Here is a 13,322-nt window from a genome sequence, read left to right as displayed (position 1 = left end):
ATTGTTGATCCATTAACATTGAACTCACACCAACAGTACTATAACTCATGCCTGAAGGAAGAATTTGTATTTTCTCCATGAGATACATCATGGCCTTTCTGCACTTAGGAATACTAGCCAGTGTATCAGCCAGCCACCAAAAAAACCCAAACGAACAAAAAGGAATACTAGCCAGCACTCAGCACTATGCTTGGGGACCATTTTAAACAGCAAAACCACCAACAAAAAGCACAAAAACATGAAAAATGTGACACTCAATAGACCAAAGAAAGGACACTTGTTTATGGTATGAGAGCTGATATAAGAAGCTAGAGCAGCTAGTAATACTGTATTATATATTTCTTTGTTTTGTTTTATTATGTTTTTGGGCGGCTGGCCAATACAGGAATCGAACCCTAGATCAGCACCACACTCTAAGCAACTGAGCTAACTGGCCAGCCCTGTACTGTATATTTCCAGATAGCCAGAAAAGAAGATCTTAAATGTTATAAATGAAATACAAAGAAATGATAAATGTTTAGGTGATAAGATATGCTAACTATTCTGATTGGATCATTACATAATACTTGCATTATTGAAACATCAAACTGTACACAATAAAAATGTACAATTAAAAATAAATTAGGGGGGCCGGCCCGGTGGCGCACTGGATAGTGCGCCGCTTGGGAAGCGCGGCGGCACTCCCGCCCGAGGGTTCGGATCCCACATACGGACCGGTTCCCGCTCACTGGCTGAGCGAGGCGCGGTGGCCTTTCTGCACTTAGGAATACTAGCCAGTGTATCGGCCAGCCACCAAAAAAACCCAAACGAACAAAAAGGAATACTAGCCAGCACTCAGCACTATGCTTGGGGACCATTTTAAACAGCAAAACCACCAACAAAAAGCACAAAAACATGAAAAATGTGACACTCAATAGACCAAAGAAAGGACACTTGTTTATGGTGTGAGAGCTGATATAAGAAGCTAGAGCAGCTAGTAATACTGTATTATATATTTCTTTGTTTTGTTTTATTATGTTTTTGGGCGGCTGGCCAATACAGGAATCGAACCCTAGATCAGCACCACACTCTAAGCAACTGAGCTAACTGGCCAGCCCTGTACTGTATATTTCCAAATAGCCAGAAAAGAAGATCTTAAATGTTATAAATGAAATACAAAGAAATGATAAATGTTTAGGTGATAAGATATGCTAACTATTCTGATTGGATCATTACATAATACTTGCATTATTGAAACATCAAACTGTACACAATAAAAATGTACAATTAATAAATTAGAGATGGCCCATGGCTCACTTGGTAGAGTGTGGTGCTGACAACACCAAGTCAAGGGTTAAAATCCCCTTACTGGTCATCTTTTAAAAAAAGAAAAAATAAATAAATAAAAAATAAAAAATAAAAATAAAAATAAATAAATAAATAATTGAAAAATACAAAAAAAATTTACACAATTTTATAAGTAGAAAATCCTAAGACATACATTAAAAAAAAAAAAGCTTAGCAGAACTCAATAAATGAGTTTAGTGAAGTTGTGAGATACAACATCAATTGAGGCAAAAAGAAAAAAGCTAGAGCATCACCCTGTTCCACCTCAGCTGAGAATGTGCACCTTAGGTGACTCAAGTTTTTTGCTATTCTGTGCATGCACATGCTGGCAAATGACACGAAAGCACCAGGAGTACTGGTTTTGGGGTGACATATATTTTAGTGAGTAGGCGAATCAGCAAACATGGAGCCCACTAGTAGTAAGGATCAACTGCATTTCCTTCAAAGGACTGATGTGAGGATTAATACATGTTAATTGCTTAGAACATCACCTGGCACATTATTATATCACAGCGCAGGTAAAGCAAGGAAGCCCCTTTAGATAGAAAAATAGATAGTAAATAAGCAGCCACACTTTTAGACTTGCAGTGGGACACTGGTCAGGAGGGAACAGAGGCACTTACTGACGATGTGGCCTGTGGTCTGGAAGGCTAGCTCCACAATGTTCCCATCATGATCAGAGGCCGCCTGGTGGAACACTGCAAAGATGTTCTTCCAGCCTGAGCGGATATTGGCCGCCTGGGAATTCACCATCTGGGCAATACAGCGGATCACCATGTCTCGGATGGTTGGAGATCTGAGGAAGGAATGGGACAGCCACATCATCTCTATGGGAATACTTCATGGAAAGATTCTTATTATCTTTCAGTTCTATTTTTCCGTGAACTCTTTGAAGTACCCTCATAGAGTCAGCCCTCAGTATCTGTGGGGGATTGGTTTCAGGACTTCCTCTGGGTACCAAAATCCAAGGATGTTCAAGTTCCTGATATAAAATGGCGTAGTATTTGTATATAACCTACACACATCCTCCTGTATACTTAAAATCATCTCTAGATTATTCATAATATCTAATACAATGTAAATGCTATATAAATCCTGATATAAAATGGCGTAGTATTTGTATATAACCTACACACATCCTCCAGTATACTTAAAATCATCTCTAGATTATTCATAATATCTAATACAATGTAAATGCTATATAAATAGATGTTATATTATTCAGGGAATAATGACAAGGAAAAAAAGTCTGTATGTGTTCAATACAGACCCATTTTTCCCCCCCAAATATTTTCAATCCACTCTTGGTTGAATGTATGGATGTGGAACCCATGGATACGGAGGGCCAATTGTACTTTGGAGAATGGAAAGAGAAATGAACACAGCTCATCCCTTAGAAGCGTTGCTCAAAAAAATTTTTTTAAAGCACACAGTAAACCACATTCATTTAAGCTTTGTTCCCTTTTCTCTTGTTTCCATTCTGAAGCCAGCATGATGCCTAGAGCTAGCACCACCATCCTGCAATCAGGAAAGAATAGACGCAAGGATGAAAAGCTGACCCCATGGACAGCAGAACAGAAGGATGGAAAGAACCTGGGTCTGCAGGGACAATTTGTGCTATGAAACCAAAGGTGGGACAGTCTGACTCTGACTTCATTTAACGTAAACAATGCACAGCCTTGTGGTGTAAGCCACTGTTAATTTTTCTGGCCCAAAACATTTCAACCAATATACTTGTAATGCTGCCACACAGAGATATTAACTATTACTAAATTTTTAGTGCATATCCTCTTAAATTTTTGGTCAGGGGTATACATTTATGATAAACACGTATACTCATATGTGGACTGAAGTATCCATACATAATTTAAGATGCAATATTTTTAATTTAATTACTACAAAACAAAACCCGAGGAAAGAAAAAATGGCCTATTTTCTGAAAGAGCTGCAAGGTTAAATATGGAATCACTTGAATACTTGCATATATGTCTTGCAACCTATTAAGGCAGAGTTCCCTATGGGGGAACTCTATTATCTCACAAATAGCACGAAGCAAAGCTATGCAAACCTATTGCTTTTATAGCAGTAGCTTTGAAAGTCATTAGAGTGACCTTGGGACTGCACATTTGACTTTCAAATTTCATTTGTCTTAAGATAACATTCACATTTGTACTGGACCCATTCTAAGTGAGAATACAAAAGGCCATTTAGAGAAGGCAAGGAGAATGTCAAAACAGAGTTGAAAATTAACTAAAAGTCCACAAAGTAAATATGCCACCTCCAGATAATGGAGGTTCAACTACATACCTAGGTAACTTCAATACATAATAAAACTGAATCATAATTATTTGCCAATGGGTAATAAAGGAACTTGTTGGCAAAAGCTATATATTTTAAAACAGTTTTTGTCTGATTGTTAAAAGTAATATGATGACAGTAAGTTTTGGAAAATGCAGAAGTATAATGAAAAAAATTCCTTTACATGATGGTGTTTCATATGGAATGATGCACAGTAGTATCTTTATTATACTGCCTGTCCAATTCTATATCCTGTCCTTTTCACTAACTTACTACACATTCCTCACATTATAAACTTTATGAACATTTTAACTGCTACACAATATTCCATATTGTGGCTGTACCAACATTTACATTAACACTTCTATAATTAGGTGGTTTTTTTTTTAAACTAGTTTGTGTGACTCACAACGTTTTACTGAATTTCAAATGAGTTATATAAGTGTAGAATTACTGAGTCAATCGGCACAAAAATATTAAGAGTCTTGACGCATGCCATCAAAATGCTTTTGAAATGTTATCCCAAGGGATAGTCTCACCAACAGTGCCTGAGAGTGGCTGGCAATGTGTGATTCTAAACTCACAGGGCCCCTTTCTAAAAGTAAAAAGAATAGTGTAATTGAAATAGGGTGACTCCCACTTTTATAACATACACAATTTGCTTCTGTGAAACTACTTGCTGTGTGACAAGATAGATTGATAAAGTTTAAACAGTGTTTGAATTGCTTAGAAAATGTTGTTGTTTGAAAATCCCCCTCAGCTCTTCAGCCCCCTTGACAGAAGTTAAAAGCTAAATATTAGCCTGCACTTAGAGAAGTCTGAATTTTGTTTGCTGTTCCCCACCCAAGCTGCCCCTGAGTAACTGGCTTGTTTCAGCTTCTGTTATCAGCTTGCGCTAGGCTTCCCCAAACCCCCTCCTCATGCCAGGAGGGTATGTGTGTCTGTGTGTGACTATATGATAACTATAAGTGTGTGACTATTTGATAATTTTAACTATGTGACTAATGTAAAAATGCTCTATAATTAGGTGGTTTTTTTTTTAAACTAGTTTGTGTGACTCACAACGTTTTACTGAATTTCAAATGAGTTATATAAGTGTAGAATTACTGAGTCAATCGGCACAAAAATATTAAGGGTCTTGACGCATGCCATCAAAATGCTTTTGAAATGTTATCCCAAGGGATAGTCTCACCAACAGTGCCTGAGAGTGGCTGGCAATGTGTGATTCTAAACTCACAGGGCCCCTTTCTAAAAGTAAAAAGAATAGTGTAATTGAAATAGGGTGACTCCCACTTTTATAACATACACAATTTGCTTCTGTGAAACTACTTGCTGTGTGACAAGATAGATTGATAAAGTTTAAACAGTGTTTGAATTGCTTAGAAAATGTTGTTGTTTGAAAATCCCCCTCAGCTCTTCAGCCCCCTTGACAGAAGTTAAAAGCTAAATATTAGCCTGCAGTTAGAGAAGTCTGAATTTTGTTTGCTGTTCCCCACCCAAGCTGCCCCTGAGTAACTGGCTTGTTTCAGCTTCTGTTATCAGCTTGCGCTAGGCTTCCCCAAACCCCCTCCTCATGCCAGGAGGGTATGTGTGTCTGTGTGTGACTATATGATAACTATAAGTGTGTGACTATTTGATAATTTTAACTATGTGACTAATGTAAAAATGCACCTTTTAAAAAAACCCCTAAACTTCAAGTCAGGGCTGTTCTCTTCCGAGACTTTCTTGGAGAGACAGTAGCCAGCCGGCCAATAAAGACCCCCTTTTAAATTCTCAATTGGGTACTCTGGTTCCTTTTCCGTGCGGCAGCCTCACAACATAATGAACTCCTGTACACCCATCACCTACCTGCAACTATTATCAATTCAGGGCCCCTTGTCAAAACCAGGAATTTTTAAAAGTTTTCTTAATTGCTGTATTCTCAGCACTTAGCATAGTACTTAGCGGAGAGCATGCCTCAATAAATATAGGCTGAGTGAATGAATGAATAGGACAAGCAAGAGGGACTGGCATCCTGACCTCTTTTGTCATCTCTCTAGCGCAGAAATGCTGGGTCACAGAAATTTTGTCCTTGTTTGAGAATGCTTCAGCAGTGGCTCTTTCTAAATCCCCTCAGCACCAGCCCCAATAAGGATGCATGACATATTGCTCACATGACATATTTTCATCTGTCTTCCTGGGAAAGGTTACACACAAATATTAGTGTGATTTACTTAAGGATATTTGATATGAATCACAGTCTGTTCATTCTATTTGCATCCAACAACAAGGGAGGATACACGGACTACTATTTGACAGTTAAAAAGAGAGAGTAAACTCCGCCTTTAAAAGAAAAAGAATCCTGACACATGCTATGACAGGGATGAGCCTGGAGGACATTTTGCTGAGTGTGATAAGCCAGTTATGAAAGGACAAACACTACCACACGGACTACTATTTGACAGTTAAAAAGAGAGAGTAAACTCCGCCTTTAAAAGAAAAAGAATCCTGACACATGCTACGACACGGATGAGCCTGGAGGACATTTTGCTGAGTGTGATAAGCCAGTTATGAAAGGACAAACACTACCTGATTCCACTTATATGCGGTACCTAGAGTAGTCAAATTCATTGAGACAGATAGTAGAATGGTGGTTGCCAGGGGAAAGGGGAAGAGGAATAGAAAGGTACTGTTTAATGGGCATAGAATTTCAGATTTGCAGAATGAAAAGACTCCTGGAGAACTGTTACACAACAATGTAAATGTACTTAACACTACCGAACTGTACAGTTAAAAATGGGTAAAATGGTAAATTTTATATTATGTGTATTTTATCACAATTAAAATAAAAAAGAGGGGCAGGCCAGTTAGCCTCACTTGGTGGAGCATGGTGCTGATAACACCAATGTTAAGGGTTCGGATCCCTGTACTGGCCAGCTGCCAAAAAAAATCAAATAAAGAGAATATACAAAAGAACCAATCTACATATGCTAACATGGCTAAATCTTTAAGATTCCTTGATAAGTGGAAGAAGTTACAAAATGCTATGTGCAATACTATTTATGCTTTTTAAAAAAGCAAAACAAACCAAGAAAATAAATCTATATTTCTATGAGTACATACATATGTACATGCATAGAAAAATGTCAAAAGAATATACACCAAACTGGTAAGGATCATGAGCTTAGGGGAGGGCCAGCTGTGTGTGTCGGGGGAGAGGGTCGGGGGGTGGTCAAAGGTATTTTTTGCTGTAATTTTTTAAAAAGGGGAACAAGTTCATATAATGTGTGTTCATGTAATTAGCAATTAATAAAAAGAATATTCCCTTCTAAAAATCCAGGTAGAACAGACATTTCAGGTATACACACCATACTTGTGCAGCTTTGCTCACCCAAGACACAGTATCTGTGCCCTAGTTTAGAAGAGCATCACATGACTGCTCAAATGACCCTGCTAGCATCCTGACAGCTAAGTTATAGCTTTACTCAGCCACCCACATTTCTTCAAACCCATGAGATTCTCACGTGCTCCAGTGCACAAAGGGAAGCAGAACATCTTTCCAAGGTGGTGGAAAGAATTAAGAGCCCCAAAGTGAGCAAATGAGTTTTCCACAACTTGGGGCTTAACAGTGCTGATTAGACGGAACGGACATTTGTAATGAAGTTGACAACCATGAAATGTCTAATTACTACCTGCCAGCTTATGTCCCAAGCTTGCTAGTAAGTGGCCCATTCATAACTGAGAACTGGCATGCAATGAATCTTGACAACAGAATCAAAGGTGGGTAAAGTAACCTATACAAATTGATGTTCCCTCCCAAAAAAAGAAGCCCCACTGAACCTGAAATCGAGACTTTGAAGAGTTGGGAAAATGTTTACTGAAACACTTTTGGACAGTCATGTTTGAGAGAACAAAGGATTCCACAGCTGTCAGCCAACAGCTCTTGTGGAATACAAGAGCAATGTTAGCTCTAGCTTAGCTGTCACAGGCTTGGACAAGAGTACAAGGTAATGGTAATGAGTCACATTTTCTTTCTCGAGCAAGTGCACATCAATTATTTCAACTGGTCCAATAGAATTTGTTTACCCAGAATGGTGGGAAAGATGGTGCTGAGTTAGTTGATTACTTGAATGAAAGGGTTACCATTTGCTCAGCAAATAGTTTCTCTGGGTCATGCACAGGCTCCTGCACCCCTCTCTGCTCACTGAGGGCTCACATGAGAGGCCACTTCCATAGAGAGGACTTCTCTGATCTGGCCATCTCAAGAACCCAGACACACTGCATTTCTCACAAGTTATTTTATCATAAAATATGGGCAAGCTGTACTCAGGCAGGGACCTCGTGTGTCCACTGCTGGCACTCAGATACTTTGTTAAACAGACAGTGTGCTGTGAGGTACCTTAATTTGAGCTGATAAGAAAACAAAGAACTTTCACTAGCTCATGTACCAAGTTAGAAGCAAGACTGCATTTGACATGCCTCATTTCAGTGGTTGCTGCAGCAGGCTAGCATTGCCTGTGAGAGCTAACGGTGCCCAGCTTTTGCCTGCTACACATTTAGTGACACCATATCACCAGCTTTAAATAGGCCATGGTGGGGTATTTACACAGCAGAAATCAGGAGATGCTACAAATCATTTACCAGTATCCTAGTGACTGTTCTATATCCCAATGGCAGACTACTTCTTTCTATGATTTTCTTCTGTTCAATGTAAACAGAGCAATTCTCTTTCGGATTGTTTCTTACTAAAATACAATTTGTAAGCATCTATATTAAAACCTTGCATCTCCAGGCCTGAGAAAATTTTCTTGAGATCATGAAGTGTGTTTTGGTAGGCAACAGTGTTATTAAGCTATTATGTTTCCCTAAAGAAGTAAATAACATCACAGGTACATACATTGTTTTGATTGCTTTTCCCCCCAATATTTTTATTGTGGTAAAGCACATATTTGATTTTTAATTTATTCAATAAATATATGCATGTGTCTGCGTCTGTATGTGTATAATGAAACCTCTAAGGAGAGAAAGTTCAGACTAGTTTACTCCCAGCACTCATTGGTTTTAGAACACAGAATTGTCCTCGGCTTGTTTCTCGTTTAAAAACAAATGTTAATTTTATCAGAAAGAATTCAGAACAGAGGTAGCAATGGGAGACAGAATACTAGAAGTAATGACATTTAATAGTGAAAGTATATGGAACAAAACAATCTTAGGTTATTAAGAAGTCATTTTAGGGTTTCACAATGCTTTTAAGCACCAATATATTTGTCCAGTGACTATAATCATCTTTGTGGTATTAGCTCACACCCCGGATATGGGATGTTAAAGTATTTTACTATCAAGCTTTTTTTGGGGGGGGGGGGCAGCTAGCAAGTCTATCAAGCTATTCTTGATTTCATAGGGAAAATGAATTATAGACACCTAAAAAACAGGACTAACTTTTTATCACTTCTTTTTTGAATTTAGTTGCCTACATTTTTTTTGACACTGATGGAGAAGTTTTCATTTCTTTTATTTACTTATTTTTTTGGAGCAGTTTTCAACTTTGAATAATTACCTTATTGAAGTGATCTCCAATCACATGCCATATTCGGGACCACTGCAGTCGGATCCGATTCATGTTGTAGTATGATATCTCCACAATCTTCTGCAAGCTGAACATGCGAGGATGGTGGGGGGAAGCCAGTTCATCCATGGACACAGCACACAGCCAGCGGACAAAGTCAACTACAGGCCAGATCCAATGACACATGCAAAGCCTCATTAGTAATTGTCAGAGAGTCACAACATAAGGCTTATGTAATTGTTGCAGGTGAATCAAATACATACCTATTGCATTTCCATCCAGCCTGGTAGATCCAGTAAAGATTCTAGGAAGACATTCCAGACAAAATAGAATAAAAATTAGATTTGGAAGCTGAAGTTTCTCAAATACTCAGAAAAGGCAGAGAGGAAACATTTCAGGTCTGGCACCTCCACCAAAATAAATGATGAAGCATCACAAGTACAGAACTGGTCAATAAGCTGAGAACAGAAAAGCCTATACTGAGAGAAAGTGACACATCAAAAGGGGGCAGGGGAAAGAGTCGAAATGTAGCAGCATGTGATATAACGTTCGTGAGAACTGGTGGAGAGAGAACCTCCAAAAAGTTGCTCCTCCATAAGAGTAACAAGAACACTGGGAAAAAATTACCAAAAATAATGTTTTCAGAACTGAACTCTTGTCATTAACCAAAGGCTTACAAAAATCTGAGGAGTGTTTTATTTTCAAGAGAAATGGTTGAATCTTGGTTTAAATGACAAACGCTGTAGCGTTTTAACTTGGCCTATTTCCATTATTCTTTCCCTAGCTCCACAGAAAACTCTAAAAACAAACAGCTTCCAACTCATGGTAAATGTGAAACCAGCAACCTACCAGCCACCGGAGGGAGCAAAACAGCCTTGAAGTTCCCCCAAAACACCATTTCTCAGAGAACTGATGTTATTTGACTTCAAACAGCCTTTCCCCCAGGAGCTTTTACCAAAAACAATCAGCAACAACTGTTTAACATTGAAGCCACATGAGGCAGCAATAACAGTTGGGGCAAACAAGTACTTGGACAAAAACTTAAAAGGAAAAGGTGGGATGAGATGCCATAGGAGGCTTTGAAAAGCTCCAACATACTCCTGAGAAGCTAAAAAGCCATTATAGGTACAGGGCTTTGTGCACATCCAGGAAAGATATGAGAAGGATATGCTCTCATCCCTGGCTGACCATAAGGCTCTCCATAAACAAGAAATGGAGGCAAAGGCAGTGTCATAAACTGCTTGCTTGAGTGTTCCAGGAGCATTCCCAAAATGTACACAAGGCCCCTCAGCAAGCAAAGGTTAGGAGACTTAACAAAGGTCTCAGGCATTCAAGAAAATCTCTGACAAGTAAAGCTAACTGGCCACATGCAAAAAAGTGGGCAAATGCAAGAAAAAGTATAGACTTTACACAACTAATTCAGGAAAGTCAGTAAACAAACAGCAATAATAACAGTAAACTCTAAATGGGAGGGTGGGAAATCTGATATCCAAAGTTCCTGCATCATATTATTTTAAATGTCCAGTTTTCAACAAAAAAATGAATCATGCAAAGAAATGAAAAAGGATTGCTTATTCACAGAAAAAGAAACAGTCAGTGGAGACTGTCCTGGGGAAGCCCAGATGTTGAATTTACTACTAGACAAAGTTTTTAGGTTACTTATTTTAAATATGTTCAAAAAAACGAAAGGAAATCATGAACTAAAGAAACTATGAGAATGTCTCACCAAGTAGGGACTACCAATAGAGAGACAGAAATAATAAAAAAGTCAAATAGAAATTCTAGAATTGAAAATTATAAAGCTGAAATGAAAAATTCACTGGGAGGGCTCAACAGCAGTTTTGAGGTGGCAGAAGAAAAACATCAGTGAACTTGAAGATAAACTGAATGAGACTGTCTAACATGATGAACAGAAATAAAAAAATTTTAAAAAATGAACAGAGCTTCAGACACCTGTGGGATACCATCACACATACTAACATACACATAATGGAAGTCCCAGATGAGAGAGAAGAAGGTGGGTAGAGTGGGGCTGAAAGAACATTTGAAGAAATAATGGCTGTAAACTTCCCCAATTTGATGAAAAATAAATCCAGCAAGTTCAACAAACTCCAACTAGGATAAACTCACAGAGAATCACACCTAGATATATCATAATCAAACTGCTGAAAGCCAAGGACAGTGAGAGAATCTTGGAAGGAGACAGCAGTGACTCATCACATACAAGGGATCCTCAATAAGATTAACAGCTGCTGTCTCACCAGGGATAACACGTTCAAGGTGCTGAGATAAAGACTGTCAACCAAGAATTCTGTATCCAGCAAAACTATCCTTCAAAAATGAAGGAGAAATTAAGACATTCTGACAAAGACTAAGATAATTCACCACTAGCAGAGCTGTGCTACAAGAAATACTAAAGGAAGTACTTTGGGTTGAAATGAAACAAAACTAGACAGTAACTCAAAACTACATGAAAAAATAATGAACACTGATAAAGGTTACTACATAGGAAAATACAAAAGATAATGCTAATGCATTTTTTGTTTGTAACTCTTTTTTTTTAATCTATCTGACTGAAAAGACAACTGCAAAAAGTAGTAATTAAAAATCTCTGTTGATAAGCATATGTTTATAAAGATATACAGTAATTTGTACAACAATAATAACACAAATAAGGGGGAGGAAATGGAACTATTTTAGAGCCAAGATTCTTTATACTACTGAAATTACGTTGATAGAAATTCGACTAGAATGTTAAAAGTTAATGTTATTAATCATAATCCACAAAGCGATCACTAATACCTAAAAAATATATAGTAAAAGAAATGACAAGAAGTAAAACGACACAGTAGAAAGTATATTTAACATAGGAAAGATAATAGTAATGAAGAGGGGATCAAAAAGACTTAAGACATATAAAAAAAAGAGACAATGAAACTTAAAGACTAAAATCATTACTAGAGACAAAGAAGACTTTATAATGATAAAAGGTTTAATCCAAGGAAACACAGCAATTATAAACATATACACATCTAAAAACAGAACCCTAAAACACATGAGGCAGAAAAAAATAGAATTAAAGGGGGAAAAAACAATTCAACAATGTCTAGAATAGGCATATCCATACAGACAGTAGATATAGTAGTTAAAGAGATGGGGTGGTGGGAAAGAAAGGAAATGGGAGTGATTGCTAATAAGTATAGGGCTACTTTATACAGAAATAAAAATGTTCTGAAATTAGATAGTGGTGGTGATTGCATAAATCTGAATATACTAAAAAACACTAAATTGTATATTTTAAAAGAGTAAGTATTATGGTATGTGAATTACGAGGGTACTTCAAAAAGTCTGTGGAAAAATAGAATTAAAAGATAATATGAATCTTTCCCTGAACTTTCTGAAGTACCCTTGTATATCTCAACTGAAAAAAAAAAAAAAAGTAATAGCACACAAAAAGTGCTGGGCAAGATTTCTACTGTCCTCTACCTGGCTAAGGCAGAAAAATAGGGAAGAAGTAAGTGTGGTAATGGAAAAAGAAACACTTTGTTCTATAAGTCTAAATCAAACTGGAAAAAGTGAGGAAACCCATCAAAGTACCTCACAGACAATACCTTCGCTGGAGAGAAGCAGAGAAACAATAGCAGCAAGGTAATTTAAAAAGCAGAGTTTGAAATACTAAAAGGATTGTTCTGAGAACAATACAAATTATGTCAAAAATTCTGTACTGCTAATATCCCAGAACTGTCTAAATTTAATGCACTGGGGTAAGTCATTAACCAAATGAACAGTAGTTCATTTGACATTCGTTGAATGATAATTTTCAGGATCTATTGATTTTTAAGGAAATTCATATTTTAAGCACTGCTACCTAATGAGTATCTTTCAAATAAGAATACCTACGTTTCTCCTAGATTTTTAGGTCAAGTTTCAAGTAAACAGAATTAATGGAAAAGTTTTGAGTTAAAAGAAATGGAAACTGTCAACATGGCTAACTCTTACTCATGGATAGGCTTTAAATCTTAAACTCTTCTTGAGATTTTTTAAGAAAAGTAATTTCTACTAAGGAAAAAGGTAATTTAAAATATCAGCACAAGAGGCCGGCCCGTGGCTCACTCGGGAGAGTGTGGTGCTGATAACACCAAGGCCATGGGTT

General features: G+C 37.4%; 1 protein-coding gene across 1 annotated transcript in view; it reads right to left on the bottom strand.

Annotated features, from left to right (window-relative positions):
• Positions 1 to 1,949: 1,949 nt before the first annotated feature.
• ARFGEF2 (ADP-ribosylation factor guanine nucleotide-exchange factor 2 (brefeldin A-inhibited)) overlaps positions 1,950 to 13,322 on the bottom strand; it is a gene marked incomplete at its 3' end in the record, with an annotated part of 69,681 nt that continues 58,308 nt past the window's right edge. Inside the window, exons 24-27 of the mRNA XM_008577373.1 lie at positions 9,433 to 9,495; positions 9,161 to 9,330; positions 4,209 to 4,219; positions 1,950 to 2,122 (exon numbers count right to left, since the gene is read on the bottom strand). Of these exons, the coding sequence (XP_008575595.1) occupies positions 1,950 to 2,122; positions 4,209 to 4,219; positions 9,161 to 9,330; positions 9,433 to 9,495 (417 nt within the window). The remainder of the gene's footprint in view (positions 2,123 to 4,208; positions 4,220 to 9,160; positions 9,331 to 9,432; positions 9,496 to 13,322) is intronic.

This window comes from Galeopterus variegatus, unplaced genomic scaffold (genome assembly GCF_000696425.1).
Source record: "Galeopterus variegatus unplaced genomic scaffold, G_variegatus-3.0.2 Scaffold1500, whole genome shotgun sequence".
NCBI lineage: Eukaryota > Metazoa > Chordata > Mammalia > Dermoptera > Cynocephalidae > Galeopterus > Galeopterus variegatus.
This window is presented reverse-complemented; position numbering and strand designations above follow the sequence as displayed.